Consider the following 25,401-nt stretch of genomic DNA (forward strand, 5'->3'; position numbering starts at 1 on the left):
TTTATTATTAATCTTTGATTTCTGCAAACCACTCCTCACGGACTTCTAGTGCCACAGATAGAAGCAATGCATCCTCAAAACCTTGAGAGCCATACTCCAGACCCCACGCTGTGGGGACAGTTTGTAATGTTGCTTTGGGCACTAGATCCTGCGTGGATGCTCACCTTGCACTTAGTGCAATGCATGTAGTCTGCCGCTGGGTGTTTTTTCTCCCCTCTGGAATATTTTGACAACATAATTGCAGAAAATGTAGTGTAAAAATGCTGTCTGATAAGGGGAAGATTGCTACTCTGATTAAAGCTGGCCATACATGGTTAGTTTGTTTTCATTCAGCTAGGACCTAAACAGATACCAGCATGCACTCAAATGAGATGGATGGAAAGGTTCCCCTGCCTTTACAATACATTGACCAGCAGCTGTAGCTGATTGGGTGCAGCCAAACATTTTCCAAAATGAAAACCCATTTCCCCATTGTACTTAATTGTGCAAGGTCTTTTAAGGTGATATTTTGGATCACATCCTATTTTAACTTGTTTAATAGGCATTGTATATTATAAATGCAAGTCGAGTGAAAAAAAACATTTGTTGATTATCTGGTCTGGTTTTACAACTGCCAGAATCAACGAGAGAACTTTCTTAGTCGATGAAATGAGGCTGATTTATGAATGGAGTTGCGTGAAAATCCTCAACCCTTTTTAGTAAACCGGCCTAATTGAGGAAGTAATAAAACGTGTCCGAGACAAGCTTTGCCTCAACTATGTCATTACTGTTCAAAATCAGGTGGTAGGGATGGAACATAGAGCTTACTATAATAAATGCAAAACTCTTCTAGAATTCTTTCTGGAATAAGTGGTAACGCCTCCGTCCGGGGATTGGTATTGTGTTGGGCCAGCATGGCTAAAAATCTACCATTCTTGTCACCGTGTTCGAAAAAGGTTTGTCTGTTTTTAGAAAGGTACAACTTTGTGACCTTGGCCAACTGAAGATGAAGCTCCCTCCTGGTGGACATGAGCAAATCAAATATCTTCTAAGTAGGGTAGGTGGCATACAGGCGGGTGTGATCCTCCACTCTACTCCAAAGATGTTGCGTGGTGGATGATTGGACTAACTTGACAGCGGCAACCGATGAAATATACTGCCCTCTCATATATGCCTCAGAGGCGTCCCAAACAATGGAGAGGAATACCCATCAATATCAGGGTGGGAGATCCATTGCGCTCCCAGACACCATAGAGACTCACAGCGCCAAGCACAAGTTCTAAGAACTAAGACGAGGGGGCACTGGGAAGGTAAGTGGCCTCATGAATCACCTCCAGGAGGGAGGGGTTGGTAAAGGCATTATCAATGCGAGAGGATGTTTTTTGACAGGTGGAAAAGCAGGAGTAGACTCTGGAGGAGGGGATTTTCCATTTCCAAGCCTGCCAGGTGTGCTGCCAAGGCCCAGGCAGAGATCTCCAGACAAATGTTCAGAAGGTGTGGGCCTATCCAAGTCAGGGGACAGGATTGTGTTATAATTGCCCATGATTAATAATTTGGCTGGGCAGTAAGGAGTGAGTCTCTCCAGAGTGGTAGAGTATTGCAGTGGAAGAGGGGGTATGTAACTAGCCATCACAACATACCTCCAGTGCCATACAGCCAAGACCACAGTCACGTATTTGCTATTAGATGAGTTAAAAGTAATGCAGGATCGGAGCTCCTGTGGTGTGTGACTGGTCTCTCTCACATCCTGCCCATGCCCCAACTATGTCTTTATTGTAGTGCAGTCAATCTGTGTTGCAATTTTCATTCTTTAGGCAGATGCTTTTTGTTACTTCTCCCCATTGTGTCTTTTATGTGCATAGGTCTTTTTTAAAGAGGATTGGAGTTTCTTGTCATTCAGAATTTGCATCTGTGTAAAAAAGTAATGTTTGTGTTAATTGTATTCCTAAAAATGTGAGTTTATATATTTTTTTTCTTTTAATTTGACTTCCACCTTTTATAGTGCACATTTTGTTTGCACTGAGAGGTTTACGTCATAACAGTGCATGAGGCAATGTATTCATGTTTTTCAGTGTGCAGCAACACATAACTGCCTGTTTTCGCCTTTTAACAATATCATGTATTTAGACAGCTCAAACCTGCAAGTGACTGCATACCATTGCTCTTTGAACTTTAGAAATAAGCCCAGATATACGTTCTTCTCAAAATGTTATGGGTAATGTATGAATTTTATTAAAGATTAACGTTAATGTCCACTTATTTTTTTTATTTCATAGTCAAGCTGTGGCTTCCAACCAAGGACCTGCTGCCACTCCCATTATCCATTCAGATCGACCTCCTACAAACCCTCCAAGAGCAGCTCCAAATATTGCTCCAGAGGTGAACCAAAATGTCCAAATGAATGTTCAAGGTGGCGCTGTAATGAATGAAGAAGAGATCAACCGCGATTGGCTTGATTGGATTTACACTGTGTCCCGAGCAGCTATTCTTCTTAGCATAGTTTACTTCTATTCATCATTCAGTCGCTTTGTTATGGTCATGGGGGCTATGATACTTGTTTACATGTAAGTATAAAAAAGTAAATATCCTTTTATTGGAGAGCACTTAAAGAGGAGTTCCACCGCTGATTGGATTCCTGCCCATCCCCCCCCCCTGTCACATTTGGCACCTTTCAGGGGGGAGGACAGAGCAGATACCTGTCAAATCCATGTATAGTTGCTTTCACTTCTGGCGAAAGTGAGGCAAACTAAGCTATGGCCGGCCCCTCCTCTTCCCCCCCACAGGTCCCAGAAGACAGCAGGGACCATTCAGAACGCGCAGCGCGACTTGCACATGCGCAGTAGGGAACCATGAGTGAAGCCGAAAGTCTTCACTGCCTGGTTCTCTTACCAGGAACAGCGGTGGCAGCACCCGTGAGTTGATCCGAAGATCGACTTCAGGTGCCGACATCGCCGGCTCCCTGGACAGGTAAGTGTCCTTATATTAAAAGTCAGCAGCTACAGTATTTTGTAGCTGCTGACTTTTAATTTTTTTTCCGAGGCGAAACTCCGCTTTAAAGTTCTTTGCTGTGTGATCATGCACCACGTTTCTTCTTTAACTGTTGTACCAAATGGGAAAAGCTTTAGATGGGTCTCAGTAACATCTTAGCTGTTGGATGATGTTTTCTGTCCTCCTAAGATATTAAGCAATTCAGCTACAGAAGATTTAACCCCCCTTCATAACCAGGTCATTTTTTGTGATACAGCACTGCTTTTTTTTAATGGATAATTGCGCGGTCATGCCACAATGTACCCAAACCAAATTTATTTTTTTTTCGCACAAATAGAGCTTTCTTTTGGTATTTGATCAGCTCTGCAGTTTTTATTTTTTGCGCTATAATCAAAAAAGACCAACAGTTTTGAAAAAAAAAAAAAAACAATATTTTTTATACGGTTGCACCGATACTAGTATCAGTATCGGTGCCGATACCGAGTATTTGCACAAGTATCGGTACTCGTGCAAATGCACCGATACTTCCAGGCCCGGTTCTTTGAGCTGTCGGCGGGTCTCCCCAGTGTTAAAGAAGTACGGTAACTGGAGCTGTCAAAAAAAAAAAAGCAGCCGGCAATGTTCATTAACAACATTGCTCACCCCGAAACGCTAAAATAAAAAGAAACATTGTTTCTTTTTGTATATTTCTGTTTCTTCATCTGCAGATCAAAGGGATGAACACATGTTCCTCTGTTTAACCCTTTATTAACCCTTAATTTACTCTAACCAGCCTTAATTAACTTCCTATTCTGCTCCATTTAATTATTATGTTCTTGCTTTTTTTTTTTTTTTTTTTTTTGTTCACGTCTATTTTATAAACGATAAACATTGAAAACTTTTTTTTTTTTTGTTTGCTTTGTTAGTGGATATTTTCACACATATATATTTACACATTTCACATTAAAAAAAGCACAAAATTAAAAAACATTGTAAATGACTTTTCAATGCTTTGTACTATTGCTGACATCTGAAGTGTAAACAAAATAGTTGCGGTAGGTATCAGTAATTGGTATCATTGAGTACTAAAAAAAAAAGTGTCGGTACTCGTAAAAAAATGGTATCGGTGCATCCCTAATTTTTTACTGTCTGCTATAATACATATCCAATAAAAATGTTTTAAGAAATCAAATTTCTTCATAAATTTAGGCCAATATGTATTGTGCTACATAATTTTGATAAAAAAAAAATCCCAAAAAGTATTTGAGTAGTTCGGGCAAAAGTTATAGCGTCTACAAACTATAGGATAGCTATGGAATTTTTATTTTTTTTTTAATTATTTTTTACTATTAATGGTGGCGATCAGCAACTTATAGCGGGACTTCAACATTGTGGCGGACAAATCGGACACTAAGTGACACTTTTTTTGGGGGAACCAGTGACACTAATAATAATTGGAGCTAAAATTATGCAGTCACTGTACTAATGACCCTGGCGGGGGGGGGGTTAACAGGGGAGATCAAAGGGTTAAATGTCTGCCTAACATGTTCTTACTCACTGTGGTGGGGGGGTGCTTGTACTATGAAAAGGCAGAGATCCGTGTTCCTGCTTTGCAGAAACACAGGATCACTACCTTCCCTACTGACAGAACGACAGTCTGCTTTGTTTACATAGGCAGACCGTCATTCTGCTTCTGTCCAGAACGATCGGCGGGTCCTGGCGGACATTGAGTCTGCTGGACCCACTGATTGGCCCCGCTGTGTCCAATCACATCGGGATCTGGTTGCCAGTGGTGTGCGCCCCAGACCCGGAAGTGCAGGATCACGTACAGGTACTTGATTCTGCACAGGAGAGCAAACTTCCCGCCATGTGTATATGTGTGTATATGTATATATAGATATATTGTTAAAAAAGGGTCGGCAAGCGGTTAACCTGTCTCCGGCAAATATATTTTTTTAACACTGTCTTTTCTGATTGGAAGAGGTGGAGATTATGATGTCACTGCCCCACCTCTTCAACTTGTCTATTCAGAGGACACCTTGTATCAAATAAGAGATACAAGGCCTTCTTTGAATGGCACCTGTTTGAAGCGAGCAACCCACTGTGGTTACTATGCAGAATTGCAGACACTCAGAACTGAACCTGGAAGATTGCTTCTATCACTGTAGTAGCCTAAGTTCCTCACCCCCGGAATCTGTTCTGTGCAGTGGCTGACCTCCCCTTGAAATATTTTATTCCTCCCAATTGAGGGTTTCTTAATGAAAATGACAATACCTGTTGTGGACCCAGCAGTTTCCTTCCTTAATAAGACCTTCTTGGTTCCTGTTGAGGATTGTTCCTGTTTTCAAGAACCCTATGGATAAGAGGTCAGAAACCCTCTTCAGGGCATTGTTTTCTTTGGCTGGTTCTGATATACAACGTGCCATCACAATCCTGTGGAACAAAAACATGACTTGGGACCTTGGGTCCATTCTAACTGATCCGTCTGTTCTCCTCCAACTGGAGCTCTTGCCTGTTGCCTTGTGCTACTGTTTGGATGGGTTGGCAGATACACTTAGCCAAATATCCAGGATGAGCCTCGTTTCTGTGCACATGCAAAGGATCCTTTATTTAAAGTGCTAGTCTGTAGAACTTCCATGCAAGTGCCTTGTGATTCAGGGGAATGGTCTCTTCATCCGGAGTTGTTTCAAGACCTTTGTCACAAGTGGGGATACCAAACGTGGATACGTGGATCTTTTGGCATCCAGGTTCAACAACAAACTGGATAGTTTTGTCACCAGGACCAAGGACCCTCTGGCTTTGGGAGTGAGTGACTTTGTGGAATCAGTTAAACTTGATCTGTTTGTTTTCCTGCTAAAGCCTTCTCCCTTGTCTGCTTCGCAGGATTAAGGGAAAGGGCGTGACAGTGATCCTCATTGCACTGAACTGTGTCAAGAGGACATGGAATACTGACAGATTCTGTGAGCCTTTCCTGATCATCCAGATCTTCAGTCCCATGGAACAATCCATCATCCTGCTTCTTGGTTGTTTGCTTGCTTTAACAGCTTGGCTGAGGGACAGGGTCCCTTTGGCCATGCCTACGCTCCTGAAAGCCAGGAAATCCACTGCTTGCAAAATCTTATTATCACACTTGGATGGCCTACTTTGTGTGGTGCAAAATTCCCTGTTGGACAAATCATGCCTTCCTTTAGTCATTATTCAAGCCTATAGCCTAAAGGATAGGGTTCCCTCCCTTGCCTGTTAAGCCGGCCACATGGACATTCAGCTGGTTCAGCAAGGACCAGTCAAATTTCGATCCATTTATGGGGACAGTGGTTATACAGAAGTCAATCTACCAATTGACTTCTGTAGAACTAGCCTGTCAGATAAATGCCATTTTAATCAGTGCCACTTGCTATAGCTGGAACACATAACCTATTGTATATGAACAAATAAATAAACGAGGTTCTGATACAACAATAAAAATAAATGTGTTATCCTGCGCTACCTAAAAATTACGTATGACTGGGCTAATAATGGGTGGCTGCATCCAACCTTATTGTGTTCCCACAAAGTGAAGTAAATAAAAAGTGCAAATGCTGCTGCGCCTATACCCTCTGTGCTGTATGTATTAAACCATTAACATAAAAACTTTATACCATGACTTGCATAAAATTTTATTAAAGTGCTTTTGCATGTATAACTTCCTCCAAACAAAATTTTTGGTGTAAAACTAATAAAATATAACCCTTCAAAAAAGTCCTTAACGTTTTAAAACCATATAGTGCAGTTCATTTAGTGGTTCTCAACAATGTGATCCAGATGACAGGTGCTAGTGCTTGCATTAATTAAATGACTCCACAGCAATAGGATCGAAATATAAAATGTGCTGGTGCTTGTGTTGCAACAACGTAAATACTTAAACTAGCCATACACAGCTTAAATGTCAGCCAATTCCCACTGCATTGGACAAAATGTAAGCCATGGGTGGCCCTGTAGGTACCATGTGTCTCAACAAAAGTCGATTTAACAAATTGACGGAACTGGGTGGGTGGAAAGTTGTCAGCCAGTGATTGCATCCTTTCAGCATCTCCCACTGTATTTGGGCAGTAACTGGTACAATAGCTGTCTGAATAAAATAGGCACTGGAGATTCCTCCATCCATGCTGTTTAGTGGATTTATGCCCCTTTCCACCCAGCAGGTTGATTGAGAGAAATCCACATGTTTATGGCTAGCCTTACCCATAAGCAACTCGTATTGTTTGATCTTATGTAAGTATGCTGATGCAGAGTGAGGTTGATACAGGTCTGCTTCATCATCAGTGCCTTCCTTCCTCTCAGCATGGGCTGTGATGGTGTTCAGAAGAATTGATGGTTAGAAGAAATTTCAAATGAAAGTTCTATTCATAAACATACATGTTTTATTGACCACCCTGGTCATGGGAAATGATTTTTGAATGATTACTACTTAGTAGCTTCAGCACTTTGAGACACTGACTTAGAACAAATATACAAATTAGAAGTTTTGACCTTTTGCATGCTTATTCTATGTTATTGAATGAAGCTAGAGACAGCCAGGCAATTAACAATTTTCAGGTCAAGTTCTCCAATAGCAGCCTCCAATTTTTTCATGTACATCATTATTATTTCTAGTAATTATGCTTCCCCTCACCCTTTTCCCCCTTTTTTAAATACTTAAAGTGATACTAAAATCTATTTTTTGGGGGGTAAAATAAGGTCATACTTACCTGCCCTGTCCAACGATATTGTATTGCACAGAAGGATAAAATGAAAGATAAAATAAAGAAAGACAGAGATAAAATAAAGAAAGACAGAGAATGTATTAAAAAAAAAAAAACTTTTAGACTTTAGAACCACTTTAAAGTCATGTATTTTCTTTTCAGTTCACAGTGTGTTGTATGGCTTGTTTCTAATGCAACCTTTGAATGTTAATTTCAATGTGTAGGCACCAGGCTGGATGGTTTCCTTTTAGACAAGAAGAAGGTCAGCCACAAGCTAGAGACAATGCGGCAGATGTGAATCAAGATAGAGTGAACAACAATGAGCTCTTGGAAATGGTAAGTTGTGGAAATTGTATGCATAATGTGCCACGGGTTTCTACTGGTCCCAATGACCCCTAAAGCTGGGTATACACGTACTGAAAGTTGGCCGGTTCAGTAGCAACCGGATGACATTCGGTATGTGTGTAATGTCTGCTTGTTCAAAAGAAGCCAGTGTAATAATTTGCTTCTGTCGAATGGTCATGCTGGAAAACCTGCATTCGATCAGCGCTTGCAGCCAATGGCTGCAGCGCTAATCTCTGTATTTGGATACAATTTCCCTGTTAGGATACAATAACGTAGCAGAAGAGATACCTGCATATGCATCATTTGTGTTGATGCATGGATTTGTGTTTTTTTTTTTTTGTTCGTTTGTTTTTTTTTTCTTGTTTAACCTTTTGGTTGAGAAGAAAGAAAAAAACTCAACGTGCTTACCCTGCTTAAGAAGTTATATTCTTATTTAATAGTTCAGTCCACCTAAAATTGGTCTGCGCTAAAATAAATTTAAAATGTGCAATAATAACACTCCTATGATGAACTAAATCAAAATATGTTGATAAAAAAATACATACAATAAGTGCAATCCTAATGCAGAGAAAACATCAAAAGTGCTTCATACTTAAGAAAATAAACATGCATACATATATCTCTGTGGATGTAAAAATCAAAGTGCTCCACCTGTGACAATCAAGTGTCTATATGATATAATCAACTGATATATATCAAAACATAAAGTGCAAGTATATAGTGTCCATGACATGAGTGTCCATAATGCTTCTCTTTAACGGTGTCCACTATAGAACATGCTATTTGTGCTCTCCCGTGATCACCCAATCGTGCTTGCGCTCACCTCTAGGCGTGTGACACGGTAATTAAACAGTGTCTAAACACGCATTGGAGCCTTTCCTAGGCTCATACAAGGTATGCTGGTATGAACTCCAATCCTCTCCGGTAACAACAATGGTGTTCATATGAAAGAAAGGAAAAGCTCCATGGTGTGATATAGTAAAGGATTTATTATATATAAAAAAACTCCTACAGGGGGGTACTCACAATATACTAGTGCGTAAGTGCACCAAACTATCCAGAGTAAAAAGTACAATCAAAAGTTTGTATGGCGTGCGGTGTGGTGTGTATCACCTCATCGTCTGCTGACAGCTCCGTCCTACCCCTCCCCGACGCGTATTCGGCACAGGGATCACGTGCCTTCCTCTGGGGGATAATCATATGTATTTTTTTATCAACATATTTTGATTTGGTTCATCATAGGAGTGTTATTATTGCACATTTTAAATTTATTTTAGCGCAGACACATTGTTTTTATTGTAGTTTATATACACGGAATGAAACGTGGTTAGTGTTTGCTGCTTATCCATAGTTATTACATACCATAGAGGCATTAATCCACTTGTGGCTCGCAAGAGCCCTACATAACTCACCTAAAATTGGTATTGGAATTTTGTTTGAAAGCCAGTGAATTCTATAAAACTCCAGCTCCTTATAATTCTGCTGCCCTACAGTGCTAAATTGTTTAAGGCGCACTTCACACTTGTAAAGTCTGTGTCTATGGCTGATCACCCATAGGTAATCGCAGCTCGACTATACCCAGTTGAGTTCCCAGCGGATAATTACAGTCTGCCCCATTCGCAAGTGTGAATGGCGCTAAAGCCAACCCTAGACTTTACAAATTCTTCAATAGCAACAACTTTAATAGCATCAAACCCTAGTAACTACATTAAAGTGGTGTTCCGGCCAAAATTATACTTTTTAAATAAAAATACCCCTATAATACACAAGCTTAATGTATTCTAGTAAAGTTAGTCTGTAAACTAAGGTCTGTTTTGTTAGTTTATAGCAGTAGTTTGTTATTTTATAAACTTACAGCAGGCCGTGGCCATCTTAGGTGTGGGCATCTGAAGCCAGACTGTATTTCTTCCTGGATCCCATCCTTGCAGATCTCGCACATGCTCATTGCAGCACAAGCAGTGTAATAGGTTTCAGGTCAGGTTTCCATAGCAACGGCAGTGTCAGGAAATTGCCGCCCCTTCCCAGAAGGCATTGCAAACAGGAAATGATGCGATGGGCCGCGGCCAGGGAGGAGGAAGTGAAAAATGAATACAGCAGATATACAGTAGGTGCTGAGAAAAAAAATTTAAAAATTTCCAATTCGTTTACAGTGCACAGTTTAGTGAGGGATGCTGAAGAGTTGTAAAAGTGGGTGGAACTCCACTTTAACCCTAATTGTAAATAACTATAACCCTAGTAATAAAGTGTATGTAAAGCCAAAGGTTTTAGCTTAATCATTTAGTACAGGACTTGTATTCTTAGGCCATGGATTATATGCAGCTACTCACCCTTCAGGTGACTGGGCACTAGTAAAAAATATGCTACAGCCACTACCAAAGTACGCAATCTAACCCCGCCCATTCTATGTTAATACATTTCTTGTTGGAATTTTCAGATTGGTTACCCTTGGTTTGTACATTGGGGACCATGCCTGGAGTGTGTGGGGCCAGCCTGTAATGTTTGCTTCGAGCGCTGGTATTGGGCACTCACCTTGGCAAGTAGTGCAACTCATGTATTTAACCTCAGGGTTCTATACCGGTCCAGGGCTGTGGTCCATTTCCATGGTTCCCAGACCCTGAAGACCCCTTTCACGGGTATGACCACTGCGATGGGTGAAGCCAGAAACTCTTATAGGTCCAGCGTCATGGATAAGGCAAGACAAGGTTTCCTTGTGTATTTACACTGGTTCCTGGCTTTCACTAACACAATATACAGCTTGGAGCATATTATTCAGTTCTACAGGCAGAAGATTTGTGTGTTCACTTTATGCACTGAGTGATTGTGCACTTTGAGAACTGGCCCAATCCTTAGAATATTTACTTCTCCAAAGCTTTTTTGCTGAGAGGACTTTGAAAGCAAACAGGCTATTCCAGCAGTGGATCCTGAAATTTCAGTTTTCAGTCCTGCCCCTTAACAGTACAGATCAGCCCCAGCTCTTCACTCCCAGACCTCAGATCAGCCCCAATTCCTTTACCTTCACACCTCAGATCACCCCAATTCCTGCATCTTCACAATACAAATTCACCCCAATTCCTGTAAATTCACACCTCAGATCACCCCAGTTCTTGTACTTTTACAACCCAGATCAGCCCCAATTACTGTTCCTTCAGTCCATTACTTGCACCTCCAGACATCAGATTAAGCCCCAATTCCTGAATCTCCAGACCGCAGGTCATCCGAATTTGTTCACCATCACACCTCGGATTAGCCCCGATTCCTGCACCATCACACCTCAGATCATCCCACTTCCTGCACCCTCATACCTCTGATCACCCCATTTCCTGCACCATCACACCTCAGATAATTCCCTGTTCTTGCACCTTCATGCCTCGGATCAGCACCAATACGATCAGGCTCAAACTTTGCAACTTTGGAAATGGGGGGGGGTGGTGGGATGTTAAACAAGAGGAGGAAGAGTGCATTTGTCCAGGTTTTGTTCTTTTACAAACTGATGTCCTTTGCTACTGGCTGGAAATAGCTTTCAATAACTTTCACTGCACCGCCCTGTACATCTTTCCCACCACTGTACCCCCCACTGTTCCATCACTGTACTCCCTGCACACCTGTTGCACCCCTGCACTCCGCATCTTTTCTGCCACTGTACTCCACTGCACATATGTTCACCGCTGTACCCTCCTGCACACCTGCTCCACTGCTGTACCCTACTGCACACCTGTTCTGTTACTATACCCGCCCCCCGCGCACACCTCTTCTGTTACTATACTCCTTCTTGCACACCTGTTTGATTGCTGTACCCCCTGCACACCTGAACTGCTGTTTCTGCCTCCTCATCCTTTCGACTGCTGTACACTCCTGTACATCAGTTCTGCCGCTGTTCACCTCTGCACATCTGTTCTGCCACTGTACTCCTTGCATACCCACCCCTTGTAAAAAAAAAAAAAAAAAAAAAAAAAAAAAAAGCCTTTTCTTGTTTTACACCAGGACAAAGTGCGTTTGAAACCAAAACCTTCCTTCTTACCCAAGGTGTTCCCTTCTTTCCACCTCAAGGAGAACATTGTGCTTTCTTTTCTTTGTCCAGCCCCTAAACATGACAAGGAAATCGACCCTACATTGCCAAGATGTATTTAGGGGTTGTCAGAGTCTACCTGAAAGCCACAACCTTTGATTACAAGGCTGAGTCCCCTTTTTTCCTGTTTGTGGCTCTTAGAGGGTATCATGCTTCATGTTTCCCCATTGCTAGATTGATTAGGGAACTCCTTTCCGGACCTTCTGCCCTTAGATAATTGATAACTCTGTTCCTATCAGAGCCAATTCCACCAGAGCTGTTTGTCTTGTGGGTGTTTTAGCATCAAACATCATCTTCTTGGATTTGAAGGTCTACCACCTGGTCCTCTGTTCACACGTTTTCAAAGTTCTACCAGGTGGATGTTCAGGCTTCAGCTGATGCAAGTTTAGCCACAAGGTGCTTAATCCTTTCGAGTGCTTTTTGTTTGGGTTCTTTAACCCTTGCTTTCTTGTGGGCTTGTTGGCATTTTTGTTTGCTTTGTTCTTGGGCACATCCTAAGGTCTAAGATTAGTGTCCTGTGCCCTGTACTGTATGAATAAGATAATAGGAATTTTTGACGTGCCTGTAAATTCCTTATCTTGGAGTACATTATAGGACACAGGCCCCTCCCCTCTGTGTCTTGATCACTTCTTATTGCTTGCCAAAAAAAATGGAGTATCACATAGTCGGCGAGATTATTTGATGCACTCTGGGGCGGTCCTAGCAAATTTTTGTACCAGCCCAGTCATCTGAAGGTAGCTGCATAACCCATGTTCTAAGAAATCAAGTCCTGTACTCCAAGGTAAGGAATATACAGGTCAAATTTCCTGTTTTTAATTTTGAATTTAGTGTAAAAGTAGTCAAACCTCTTTCAAGTTTGTATTGCCTTCTGTGTCCCTACTGGAAAGATTTACGCAATATACTTGTCCTGAAGACCATTGTCTCTGGTACAGAAAGTGATGGGAAATTCAAAATCTTAGAGTTGTCACAAGAGCAGGAAGTGGGATCTTCCAAAGAATTCACACCCCATTGTTCTTGGTGACAACCCAAAATTTGTTATTTTCTTTCCCTTTCACTTTTGGTAAATGGGACAAACAGAGAGGGGATCTCCTTAATGGGGGCACAGACAGCAATAAAAACCTGACACGTGTTCTAATCCCTTTCCATGCTATCCATGACTAAAAAAAGTTTTGCATTCGATTATACTTTACCCATTCCCATTTTATCTAAAACGAACAAAAACAACAGTACACTTAATTTACTCTGGTAAAACTGCATGTGCCAATAAAATGTATGGCTTTAAGAAAAAACTTATAGTAATTTTAGTGTCAAAATAATATGCAGTGTGTAATTGGTGCTAAGAACAAATCCTGACGCTGAGTACTTGTAATTTTGGGTATGTAGTATTTGATTTTTCTTTATTCTATACTAAATCTCTTTTCTGTTCTACTATTCAGGAGCGTCGTATGGATGAAGGAGTTCAAGAGGAAGGGGCAGATGAAGTGGCGGATGAGGCTGCTGCAGCTCCTCGTCCAGGAATTGTGGCATCGGCTTGGTCATTTATAACCACCTTTTTCACCTCTCTTATACCTGAGGGACCCCCACAAGTAAACTAGAGCTGAGACTGCTAACTGAAGGGTTTTGCAGGAAACCAATATTTCAAAATACACTTGTGCAATCTCAACTTATGTCCTATTTTGGAATTTTTTAAAGCAGTATCTATTGCTTGACTCCCTCAGTATTAATATTTTAAGCACAAACATTAATTTTTCTTTGTTTACTCATTTTTTGTAGTCCTCTTCTCTTTGTCAAAGAGAAATAAAGGTACATGTCTTCCATTTTTAGTTTTGAATGAACAAAGTTTCTGGAGTGATACTGCTAGGTGATGCTGTTTTTTCTATTGAAGCTTAACCACCCTAAATCTTAATACATTTCTTTTGAATATTGTTTCTATGAATGAAGCAAACAAGTACACATTTAGTATAATGCATTGATAGTTGTGGTGCATGCAAAGGCAAAAGAGAGCCATGCAATTGCATTTTTTTCAGCTAAGACCTCCATCAGTGGGAGACAGCTATTTTCTGTGTACAAGCTTTGGATGATATGATCATTCTGAGCTTGCATGTAGAAATCAATAACTCCCCACCTGGTTTGACTTCAGCTATGTAGATAAGGTCGTTTTATTTCAGTTTCATTAGTTTAGAAGATGGTGGAAAACTGGAAAGGCAATTTACTTATTACCACTTCTTATTCAAGTGAATATTTAGTTTAAACTTTTATTTTTACATAATGACATCTCTTTTGAAAGATTTTGAATGTGACTTGCCTGTGTGTATAGGAATTACATTCTAGTTATCGCGATGAATCTAAGAAATCACAAGGTCTGTATTCTAAAGGGCCTGTGTTGATGGGCTTTTGTCCACCTAAGAAATGTTTCACGTCTCAAACGAATAGAAATGCAAAAGCATTTTTGAGGACATCAAGTGCGCCTGTCGGTGAATTCTGAAGGATCTCAGAAGCATTTTAAACCAATGTCCAAAGCAAGCTGCTTATCAGCATAAACCCAAAGCCTGTAGACACAGGCTAAAAAATCATCAGTGGGGACAACTATTTTCTGAGGACAGGACTTTCTCATATACTCGTTATAAATGAGGACTTCCTGGAATCAGTAAAGTGAACATACCACGAGGCAGCATGAGGTGCTATGTTTTACTGACAGGCACATGCGCACCATGGGAGTTCAAACTTGCATAGGTGTGTCGCAGGCCTTTCAGACCCAGCAGGTGTCAACATCCCAAATACCAGTGCTGTGTTTGCATGCGCAGAAAACCTCTTCCCAGATGTCCGCAGGTCTCTGTCCAGTTCTGAAGACCTGGCAGAGGCAGTTGGCATATCTGCACATGCGCAAGGTATTCAAAATGATAGAGCAGGAGAGCGAGGTGGACATATCAGAGGGAATGCAGTTCCTCTTCAAGCATGGAAGTGTGCATTTCCTCCCCATTCCCCCAGAAAAGCACACAATGTGCACAGAGGCTGGAGGACTAACTGGCCTCTACAGGCTCCACTAAGGTGGAAGTGATGTCACCAGAAGGAGGTGGAAGTGGGCAGAGAGCCCAGAAACTAGAGGCTCAACCTTTCTTCCTGTGACAAGAGGGGGCAGGGAGGTTCAGACTCGGGGGTTCAGTTGTTGGTGTGCTGCCTGGCAGGGATTGCTAGCTGGCAGAGTGTCTAGGGTGTTGGGGTACAGCGTCAGGGGTGCTGGAAGGCAGGGAAGTGTAGCGTCAGGGGTGCAGGAAGGTTCTTTGGTGGGGGTGCTGGATGACAAGGAAAAGCAAAGTTAATGCGCAACATGCCAGAGCTACTGGGTTCTTCATTGGCCTGAATGTAATAGCTGTTAATTTGTAAGCCTACAGAGAGACTTCTTTGCCTGAGCGCCACCTTTCTAAGGGTAAGTGCAGGGGGGTTGAGGTAGCATAGGGAAGGGGTCGTTATTTTAAAAGTATAATTAGCCTTTAGGCCTCATTTTGACCTATGTGTTGCAGTATGTGCATTTACTACACTAAAACAAGGTACCCTGTGCTTTTCAGTGCTGTTTATTTACAATGGCACCCCAGTGCATAGTAGGTGCCAAAGGACTTGCACTGCAGTCCAGTAGTGCGCTGCCTTACAAAAAAAAAGTGCAGTTTAGTTCTTTCTCTTTTTTTTCATTGCCATGCTTTGTCAGCCCATTCTTTCTTGTATGCAATAGTACACAGCAATGGAATTGCATATTGTGAAGAGGGCCTTACTGTTTTGATCTGCACTGCTGGCCATGTGATGTATGGACGATGAGGGTTAAGAAAGGTGACATCCAAAATTGCAGGTAGTATGTACCCTCATTATGTTTTAAGAAGCGTCTTAAATCTGAGCTGCTATATTTTGTATTTGAGATCTTAGCAGATATGTTTTAAAGCAAATACAGAGTTTAACTAATCTGGGCAGTTCTATTGTTGAAAGAATTGTCATGCAGTTTATTGAAATACACAGATATGTGAAGATTGCTGCAGGTTGGAGGAGATCAGCAGCACTGTCACTAAATGCCAGGTCCACTTTAGTAGTGTAGGTTGTGAAGATCACACAATTACTAATTTCCCTAAGTTTTTAAGATTCTAATTGAATCTACACAGAACGTCCTCATTATCCAGTACCCGATGGTCTTTGCTTTATATAAGGTAATGTACATTGATATGGCAAATGCGATGAACAAAATCTTTTACATTAAATGCTTTAAATACAGTGTTCTTGTGAACGCAGTAAACAGTGGTCTGTTTGTGAGATGAATGTAAATATTAGGTAGACTGTAAAAAGCAAACCAGTATAGGCATAGTCAAGTTTATTCCAAGATGTTTTACAGGTAGGTATGACTATTCCTGGTTTCAAGTATTCTTGAGAATATCTGTGTATTACAACTTGGGGTGTATTTTATCGCTAATTGGTCATTATAGATACGTTCTATTCTATTTCTCTCAGCTGCTACACACTTCTGGATCTTATAGATATTCATGTACACTTATGTTTAGGGCATTATGCGCTCAGCAAAGAATGCCCAGAGTGCAGACTTCTTGGTTTCCTGACATTCATCCCTTGGGGCATACTAAGTGTTCCCACAGTGAAGTGCACCGTCCATCCCTGTCTAGTCACTGCAGCTGTCAGACTCTTGAGTTTGACAGGCTGCCTGGGATGCCTGGGACACCTGTGATCTCCACCAGTAACTAATTGCCAAAACTCAATGCATCGGGGCTAAACATCCAATTTGTATGTGGCCTAATGTTTGTATGCATCTCTATGTAACACTTGGAACAAACATGGATCTACAGAGCTCGGTATGCCTGTGAATTTTACAACTCTTTGCCTTAGCTATAAAAAAATGTAGTAGTTCACCTTTAAAATATGAAACTTTTTCTTTTTTCAATTTTGTAAAAGAATTCCAAGCAAGGTGTACATTTATTTACATTATACATTAATGTACATTAATACGTGTAGAGCTGGCCATAGACAACAGTGAATGGGCACACATACAAGTATTCTCCCACTGCCTAAAAAAAGGTTTTGTATACAACGAAAGATCACCAGAGTACGCACAGTGAATGTAGTATTACAAGCACATTTGTTTGTAAGTGAACAGACAATCGTCAGCCCACATATTTTTGGAAGAAAAGTGCTTGTGATAAAGCCTCAGACAGGCATGATCTCCCTCTCCGGGACCAGTAGGTGGAAGATGCCACCGATGGCTAGGTATGCCTGAGATGTTGGAAGCTTCAAATAGCACAGGAGACAGTGAACAATGATGTCACATGCTGGGAGGTGTTAAGGGGGCGTGGCTATGCATTTTGACGTCACCCAGACTCTTTGTCAAGCCTTAAAATGCATAGCTATGCCTCCTTCACTCCTCCCTGTGTGTGACATTGTTCTCCTCTGCTTCCCATGCTATCTGAAGCTTCTGACATCTCAAGCACATCCAGCTGATGACAGTATCTTCCACTTCCTGGTCTGGATTCTCCATTGCAATCTCTAAGAGGGAGATCATGTCCGGCTCAGGCCGGGTGACAAGCGCGTTTCTTCTTGACATATTTGAGTTGCCATTTGTCTTACTTTACTTACGACTAAAGGTGCTTTTACATTCCCAATTCCAAAAAAGTTGTGACACAAAATCTACACAACAGGAAGCAATGATTTGCAAATCTCATAAACCCGTATTTTATTCACAGTAGAAAAATAGAACACATATATGTTTAAACTGAGAAAATGTACTATTTTAAGGAAAAAATAAGGTCATTTTGAAATTGAAGGCACGAGCGTTTTGAGTTTTATTTTTCTAATTTTTTTTTTTTTGAGTTACACTTTACCATGCTTGCAGTTCAGTGACATAAAGGGCCATCTAGAGCAGTGCAATCTTATGCAGACAATGTTGCATAATATCGCACAGCTCTACAACACAGAGAAATATTGCTTTCTAGTGTGAAAATGACACACAGAAATCTATTAATGAGGAAAGATGCAGATAACTGCACACAACAGGCCTTTGCAACTGATGTTTTCATAGACAAAGCAAAAGTAAAGTCTTTTACGGGGGTAAAACAATTCCCTGTGCAAACAGTTATTTTTAAAATTGTCAAAAATAGTATTGCATTTGCTTTCTGTCATTTTATGCCTCTGTATTAAAACTATTTTATTTTAAAATTTATAGTTGATATCTACGTAAAAACAAGAAATTACCACGTATTACAGATGTTTATAAGTCATTAAATGTATTTTTAAATACACAATAGAAGTACTTGAATCTTGCTCATGATTTGTTTCCTCCTGCACAACAGGGAAGAGGGATAGTCAGTGGCACAAGCTAGCTAGGCTCTAATGCATCACACTAGTAGCTTACTTACTGGAGAAAGGTGGGTAATGTGATGATATCATCATGCTGCTGGAACAGGTGTATTAGATCATAGCACCAGCATCAAAAATCTCTGAAAACCTCCAATCTTTAGTAAGCATAAGAAAAGGCTGGTGCCGGTGTGTCTGCTAAAACATATGGTCTTTTTTATTAACAGTGAAAAATGGCTATAAGGAATCCAATGCGTTTCGCCCCTCAGGCCTTAGTCATGGCTGCTCTTTCTTTACTGTCCAGTTAACTAGCTGGAGGTAGGTTGGTGACTAAAATGTGTATCTTATCTGCAGTAGAGAAATGTGAGGTCACCAGCCTTGCTATGCTGTCCACTGAGGTGCCTAAGGTTGAACAAGGTTACAGATCTTCTCACACATATCCCTATTGTGTTCTGAGCTGTTTAGTTTTAAAGTTGTGGAATTGAACTGAAGCAAACTCAAATGGGAGCACTTTTGTTAAACCAGACCCTTCTATGCACTTTTATTCCAGTATTTCTTATACTGAACAGCATTGTTTGCCTGTCATCATTGCAAGTTTCAATCAAAGTGATTTTATGTTCCAAAAGAAGTATGAAGATGGCCAGATTATACCTAAAATTCTTTAGAATTATTCAGATAATATAGAAAGTTCTTAAAAATTCTAATTTCTCTGCTGTCACTTACCTGGGGCAGGTATGCAGGCAGGGAAGTTATAACGGCTGTTTCAGGATACTGGGGTTAATTCACTAAAGGCATATAGGCTGTTCATTTTGCAAGGGAAGTTTTCCCAAAGCTTGATGAATGAGGTGAAGCTCTGCTGACTTCCAACATCCAATCATCTGCAAACAAAAATGCTTTTTTTTTTTTTTTTTCTATTTACCTTGCACATGATTGGGTATTCTTTGAAAAGTGAAACCTCACCACTTTCAATAAGTTCTGGGACAAATTCCCTTGGAAAGTACACAACCTACTGTATTTGCCTTTAGTAAATCAACCCCACTGAATCAGTATTGAAGCTGGAGTGATAGTATGGCAGACAGGAAATTATAAATCAGCAGTGGCAGCTTATGGATTTCCTTTAACACAGTTTACTTTCAAAGTAGGACTTTAGCTGGATTGTTTTAGCTTCAGATGTAGTAGAGAGGTTTTCATTCTTAACAGTGAAAATTGGCCCAATGGTTATTGGTACTTATCCCTATTACCATCTATATGTAACTTTGAATGCAATGCAAAATCTAAAGGAAAGTCATGTGCAAGTAGTCCATCCAATCTTTTGGGCTCAGTACTGTCTCTAGCTCAGGGCAAGTCTTATGAAAGGAAACAGAAGCAATATTCAGGACCATGATAAAAAAAAAAGAGAAAAGTGCAGAGGCGCCTTTTAAGTTTAGACTGTTTCGAAAATTTATTAAGCAGAAAGTTTAAGAGCAGGTTTTTATTATCTGTTCCCCCGTTGCTGAGATTTCCCTTCAACCCCTGGTGTGGAGAATTTCCAACGTTGGAAAATATATAGAAATTTCTCTGATGGCTGTACATATGGTAATAATACCCTAACAAAACTGTAACCAGCCTCTACTCTGCTTAAAAGTGTTAGTAAAGTCTTGACATTTAAAAAAAAAAAAGTGGTCCCTGTAGGTTAATGTCATAATGTGCTAGTATGCATTGCTGATCAGGCTTCCATCCTTACCCGGTCTTCCATCCTGGGTTTGCGGGCTCCAGCTGTTTGAATGGCAATGACATCACTTCTGCGCATGTGGGAGTCACGGTCATGGCACAGCTTTCTCAATGGTTGGCATGCTGTCCTTTTGAAGGAGCAGTGTGCATGTACCAGTGATGGCATTGGCTGCTACACTTGGTGCATATTTAGCCACTTTCCGACCAGCCGCCATCATTATACTGCGGTAAGATGGCGCGATCCCTTAAATCACCGTAGGTGTATGTCGGCTCGGAAACTCGCTTTTGTGGGCGCGCGTGCTCCCATTGGCCAGTGGGGGAGCCAATAAGCAGGTCCCGCAATCGTTCCCTGCACTGACAGAACAGGATCTGCCTGTCTAAACAAGGCAAATCTCCGTTCTGACAGGGGAGATCACACAGATCCTGTCTTTATGCTAAGCAGGAAGATGGATCTGTGTTTTTCCCCAGTCACACAGTCTCCCACACAGTTAGAAAACACCTGCAGGGAACACATTTAACCCCTTGATCGCCCCTATTGTTAACCCCTTCCCCGCCAGTGTCATTAGTACAATAACCCCAAAAAAGTGTCAAAAATCTTGCGTGTCCGATCTGTCCGCCGCAATGTCGCAGTCCTGCTAAAAATGACTGATCGCCACCATTAATTGTAAAAAAAAAGAAATAAATAATAAAAATGTCATAAATCTGTTCCCTATTTTGTAGACGCGATAACTTTTGCGCAAACCAATCAATATACGCTTATTGGGATTTTTTTCTACCAAAAATATGTAGCAGAATACATATCGGCCTAAATTGATGAATACATTTTGGTTTTTTACATTTTTGTGGGAAAAAAAGGACATCAATTTTGTTTGGGTACAGCGTTGCACGCCCACGCAATTGTCAGTTAAAGCGACGCAGTGCCGTATCTCAAACAATGGCCTGGTCAGGAAGGGGGTAAATCCTTCCGTGGCTGAAGTGGTTAAAATATATTCACTGCACCTACAGGTAAGCCTTATTATAGGCTTACTTGTAGGTACAAAATAAAAAGCGGAGTTTACTACAGCTTTAAAAACGAGATTTCCCTTTTATTTCATGTTCTAAAGAAACAATTGGAAGTAGGAGCAAATTTCTCCAAAGAAAACAGACAGACTTTATAGAGGTTCTAACATTATCCCACCCATTTTTCCGTAACCAGAAAGTAAGCAACTATCAGAAAAATATTACATACTAAGTAAATGAGGCTTAAATGTATCTAAACTCAATTAAAGTGATATATTGCAGTTTTTTTTTTAGTCTGTAGATGTGTTGGCTGCACATTTGACCTGCTTATTCTGCCAGTAACACACTCTAGTCTCTGGATGACAACTGACAACATTTACTCCCTGTATTGTATCTATGGATAAGCAGTGTTGTAACTTTAGATAGACAACAGGACACTTCCTGTTATCTGCATATCGTACAGCAGGGGACTTCAATCTATGGCCCTCCAGTTGTTCAGGAACTACAATTCCCATCATGCCTAGTCATGTCTGTGAATGTTAGACTTTTATAATGCCTCATGAGAAGTGTAGTTCCGCAACAGCTGGAGGGCCGTAGTTTGGAGATCCCTGTATTAGAGGAAGGTAACCTGGAAAAGGTTGATAATGCAGAGGAAGTAGTACACAGGAGGTTAACATGCTCAATGGACTTTAGGCAGGATCAACAGGTTTTGTTTTTTTTTTTTGCACTTATTCAACAAGACTTTCAATGGTATATTTAACAGACCAAAGCGAGCAAATAAGTTGGTTAGGGTTTACATACAATTGTAAATTATTTCTTGTATTTTGTCACTGTATTGTAAAAAGGAACCTTTCTCCTCCTAAGCTTTATCAGTCAGCATATTTCCCTTGTGTTGAATTATTTTCTTTTATTATACATAATTGCTACAAATCCGACTAAAATTATTTTTTTATATTTAGGCATAACTATTGTAAGACCTAATGCAATGTACATTAAACGTCTGCTTCCTTTCCCCAAACTAGAGGTTTCCTGAGAATTTTCAGACTGCAGTATTTTACTTGTTATGGAACAGATCATTCTTGCTTTGTGAAGAAAATGTATTTTAAGATCTGATGTAAATTTTCCTTTTTTAAATTTGCAGTAATACACGTGAGCCATGGCCTTATACCAACAAATGATTATTCTTCTACAATCTCTAAGATGCAAAATGTAAGGGAATTACAAAACATCTTCAAAGGATTTTGATTTTTTTTTTGTGACTCATAAATGTAACACATGACAGCTTGTATCTTATGCAACAGTATGTTTTATGTAAATGACGATATGTAAGAAACAATCTGTAATTAAGCTGTTTTATAATGAAACAAATCTGTTCTCATAAATTGCAGAGTGAAATCTGAATCTCGCATGTGTGGTGTGTTATAGATGGCTAGGTGCCTGTATTTACAAGTGAAGAATGGTATTATCCTTTGTCAAACAAAAAAAAAAGAATAATAAGTAACCTGATCTTGTGATGGCAGGCACCTCAACACATCAGTAAATACAGATCATTAACTTCAAAAAGCTTCCAACAGGATTTGCAAACGCCATGAACTTTTTGGCAGTTTTGGGACCCACGGCAAAGTCGTTTTCAGCAGGCCCTCGCTACATCCCACAATGGAATGTTGGCAGCCTACTGAGTCGTTGCGCAAAAAATAAAAACCGCAGAGGTAATCAAATACCACCAAAAGAAAGCTCTAAGTGTGGGGGAAAAAAAGGACATCCATTCTGTTTGGGAACAACATCACACGACCTCGCAATTGTCAGTAAAACCTTCTGGAGCTGAAGTGGTTAAATAGAGACAGAATATCAACCCAAAATCCTGAAAAAACTTGATACATATGTTATAAATTGAGTTGCAGTTCAGTGAGTAAAATAAGTATTTGATCCCCCAAGCAAAACATAACTTAGTACTTGGTGGAGAAACAAGCACAGAGGTAAGACGTTTCTTGTAGTTGGTTACCAGGTTTGCACACAGCTCGGGATTTTGGTCCACTCACTCAGAACCCCCCAAACATATTATATATATATTATATATATATATATTTTTTTAGCAGACACCCTACGGAATAAAATGGCGATCATTGCAACTTTTTATGTGGCATGATATTTGCGCAACAATTTTTCAAACGCTTCTTTTCGGGAAAAAAAACAGTTTCATAAATTAAAAATAACAAAACAGTAAAGTTAGCCCATTTTTTTGCAAAATGTGAAAGATGATGTCATGCCGAGTAAATGGATACCTAACATGTCACGCTTTAAAATCTCATGGAATGGCGCCAAGCTTCGGTACTTAAAAATCTCCATAGGCGATGCTTTAAATTTTTTTACAGGTTACCAGTTTAGAGTTACAGAGCAGGTCCAGTGATAGAATTGTTGCTCTCGCTCTAACGCACACGGCAATACCTCACATATGTGGTTTGAAGAGCGTTTACATATGTGGGAGGGAATTACGTATGCGTTCGCTTCTGTGGCACACGGGGGCGCTTTAAATTTTTTTTTTTTATTGTTTATTTTACTTTATTTTAACTTTCTTTTAAAAAAAATGTATTTTTTGATCACTTTTATTCCTATTACAAGGAATGTAAGCATCCCTAGTAATAAGAATAGTGCGCGACAGGTCCTCTTTATGGAGAGATATGGGGTCTATAAGACCCCACATCTCTCCTTCAGGCTAGAAAGCATGAGATCAAAAACTTAACGATCCCATGCTTTCCAGCCACAATCGCGGCTTTGTTTCATAGCGTCGTGCCCGGGCCTCCGACGGTCATAGAGATGACTGGTGACGATCTGGTCACCGGAAATCTCTATGCTTGTCATTCGGCGGATTCTTTCTCCGGGTCCCCGATGGCACGGGAGAGCCTGGAGAAGCACCGGAGGGCGACGGGAGGGGGGGATGTCCCCTCCCGTTGCCTGTAAGAACAATCAAGTGGCGGAACTGCCGCTATGATCATTCTTACTGTGCACAGAATCGCCGACTCTAAAAAATGATACCTGAGTGAAGCCTGTAGTTGCAGGCATTATTCAGCTATCCCCACTGAAATTCAAAGATGTCATATGACGTGGAAGTGGTTAATGTGCTTCTTCTTGAGCCACGCCTTTGTTTCCTTGGTGGTATGTTTTGGGTCATTATCATGCTAAAAGACCCATCCATGACCCATCTTCAGTTTTCTGGCTGAGGAAAGAATGTTCTCATTCAAGATTTTACAATACATGGCCTCGTCCATTGGCCATGTACCTTTAGCAGAGAAACAGCCCAAAGCATACTGGGAGGGATTTACTAAAATTTGAGAGTGCAAAATCTGATGCAGCTGTGCATAGAAACCAATCAGCTTCCAGGTTTTATTATCAAAGCCCAATCGAACGAGCTGAAGTTAGAAGCTGATTGGCTACCATGCACAGCTGCACCAGATTCTAAGTGCTCCAGTTTTAGTAAATCTCCCCCACCACTTCAACCTTCATGCTTGACTGTAGGGATGGTGTTCTTCGGTCATAGTCAACATTTTTCTTCCTCCAACCACGGCGAGTCCCTCTCCTCAAGAAGGCACATCTACAATCATGAAACAGAAAAAAAAAATCCAAGAATCAAGAGTTGTCCCAAAAACTCAAAATAAGGGGAGGGTCAACCACGGCTTAAGGTGTAAATAAATAAACTTTATTGATGAAAAAATGCACAACCAATAATAATGGAATATTTAAAGCAACACTATGTCCCATTTAGAACTGTACTTCTCACTATACCTAATCATTGTATTAAAAACATTCTGCAGTTAACAAAAACGTTATCTTAAAAAACACACACAGAACACTGTAAACACCACCACTCCAAACCACCAGTCCCCGTTTTCCAGGTAAAGGTAGCCCATGCTGCTACCAATTAAGCTATCTTCTTGATGTAAATTCTCATACTAGCTTTATTAGCTTAAGTTTCATGTAGCCATTCAATTAAATTCGCATAGTCCTTTCCACAGCGGGAAGTAAATGATACAATGTGAATTAATAAATCATCTTGTTTCTTTAGACGTTGGGGCAAATAGCCACACTAGCTCGTTTTGAGATGCCAGGTATTCAAACAAACTCATGTTACAGAGGTCAGAGTCCGAATTTCTGCAGTCCACTTTAATTATGTATAGGCATGTCAAGAGTCACCGCATACACGACCCTGTGGTTTTGCAAGGGGTCTCAGTTAGTAGACGGGACTACACACTGACTAGGACCAACAGCGTGCAAAAGTATTCA

The 25,401-nt window shown here is 40.6% G+C and overlaps 1 protein-coding gene across 4 annotated transcripts in view; it reads left to right on the top strand.

Moving 5' to 3' along the window:
- The window catches only part of HERPUD2 (HERPUD family member 2), a 102,278-nt gene extending 79,754 nt beyond the window's left edge, over positions 1-22,524 (top strand). For all 4 annotated transcript variants that reach the window (XM_073630523.1, XM_073630524.1, XM_073630522.1 and 1 more), the window contains 3 exons: positions 2,256-2,543; positions 7,892-8,003; positions 13,515-22,524. In XM_073630523.1, the coding sequence (XP_073486624.1) occupies positions 2,256-2,543; positions 7,892-8,003; positions 13,515-13,673 (559 nt within the window). In that variant the 3' untranslated portion in view covers positions 13,674-22,524. The remainder of the gene's footprint in view (positions 1-2,255; positions 2,544-7,891; positions 8,004-13,514) is intronic.
- Positions 22,525-25,401: the final 2,877 nt, after the last annotated feature.

Source organism: Aquarana catesbeiana, linkage group LG05, assembly GCF_042186555.1.
Source record: "Aquarana catesbeiana isolate 2022-GZ linkage group LG05, ASM4218655v1, whole genome shotgun sequence".
Lineage (NCBI taxonomy): Eukaryota > Metazoa > Chordata > Amphibia > Anura > Ranidae > Aquarana > Aquarana catesbeiana.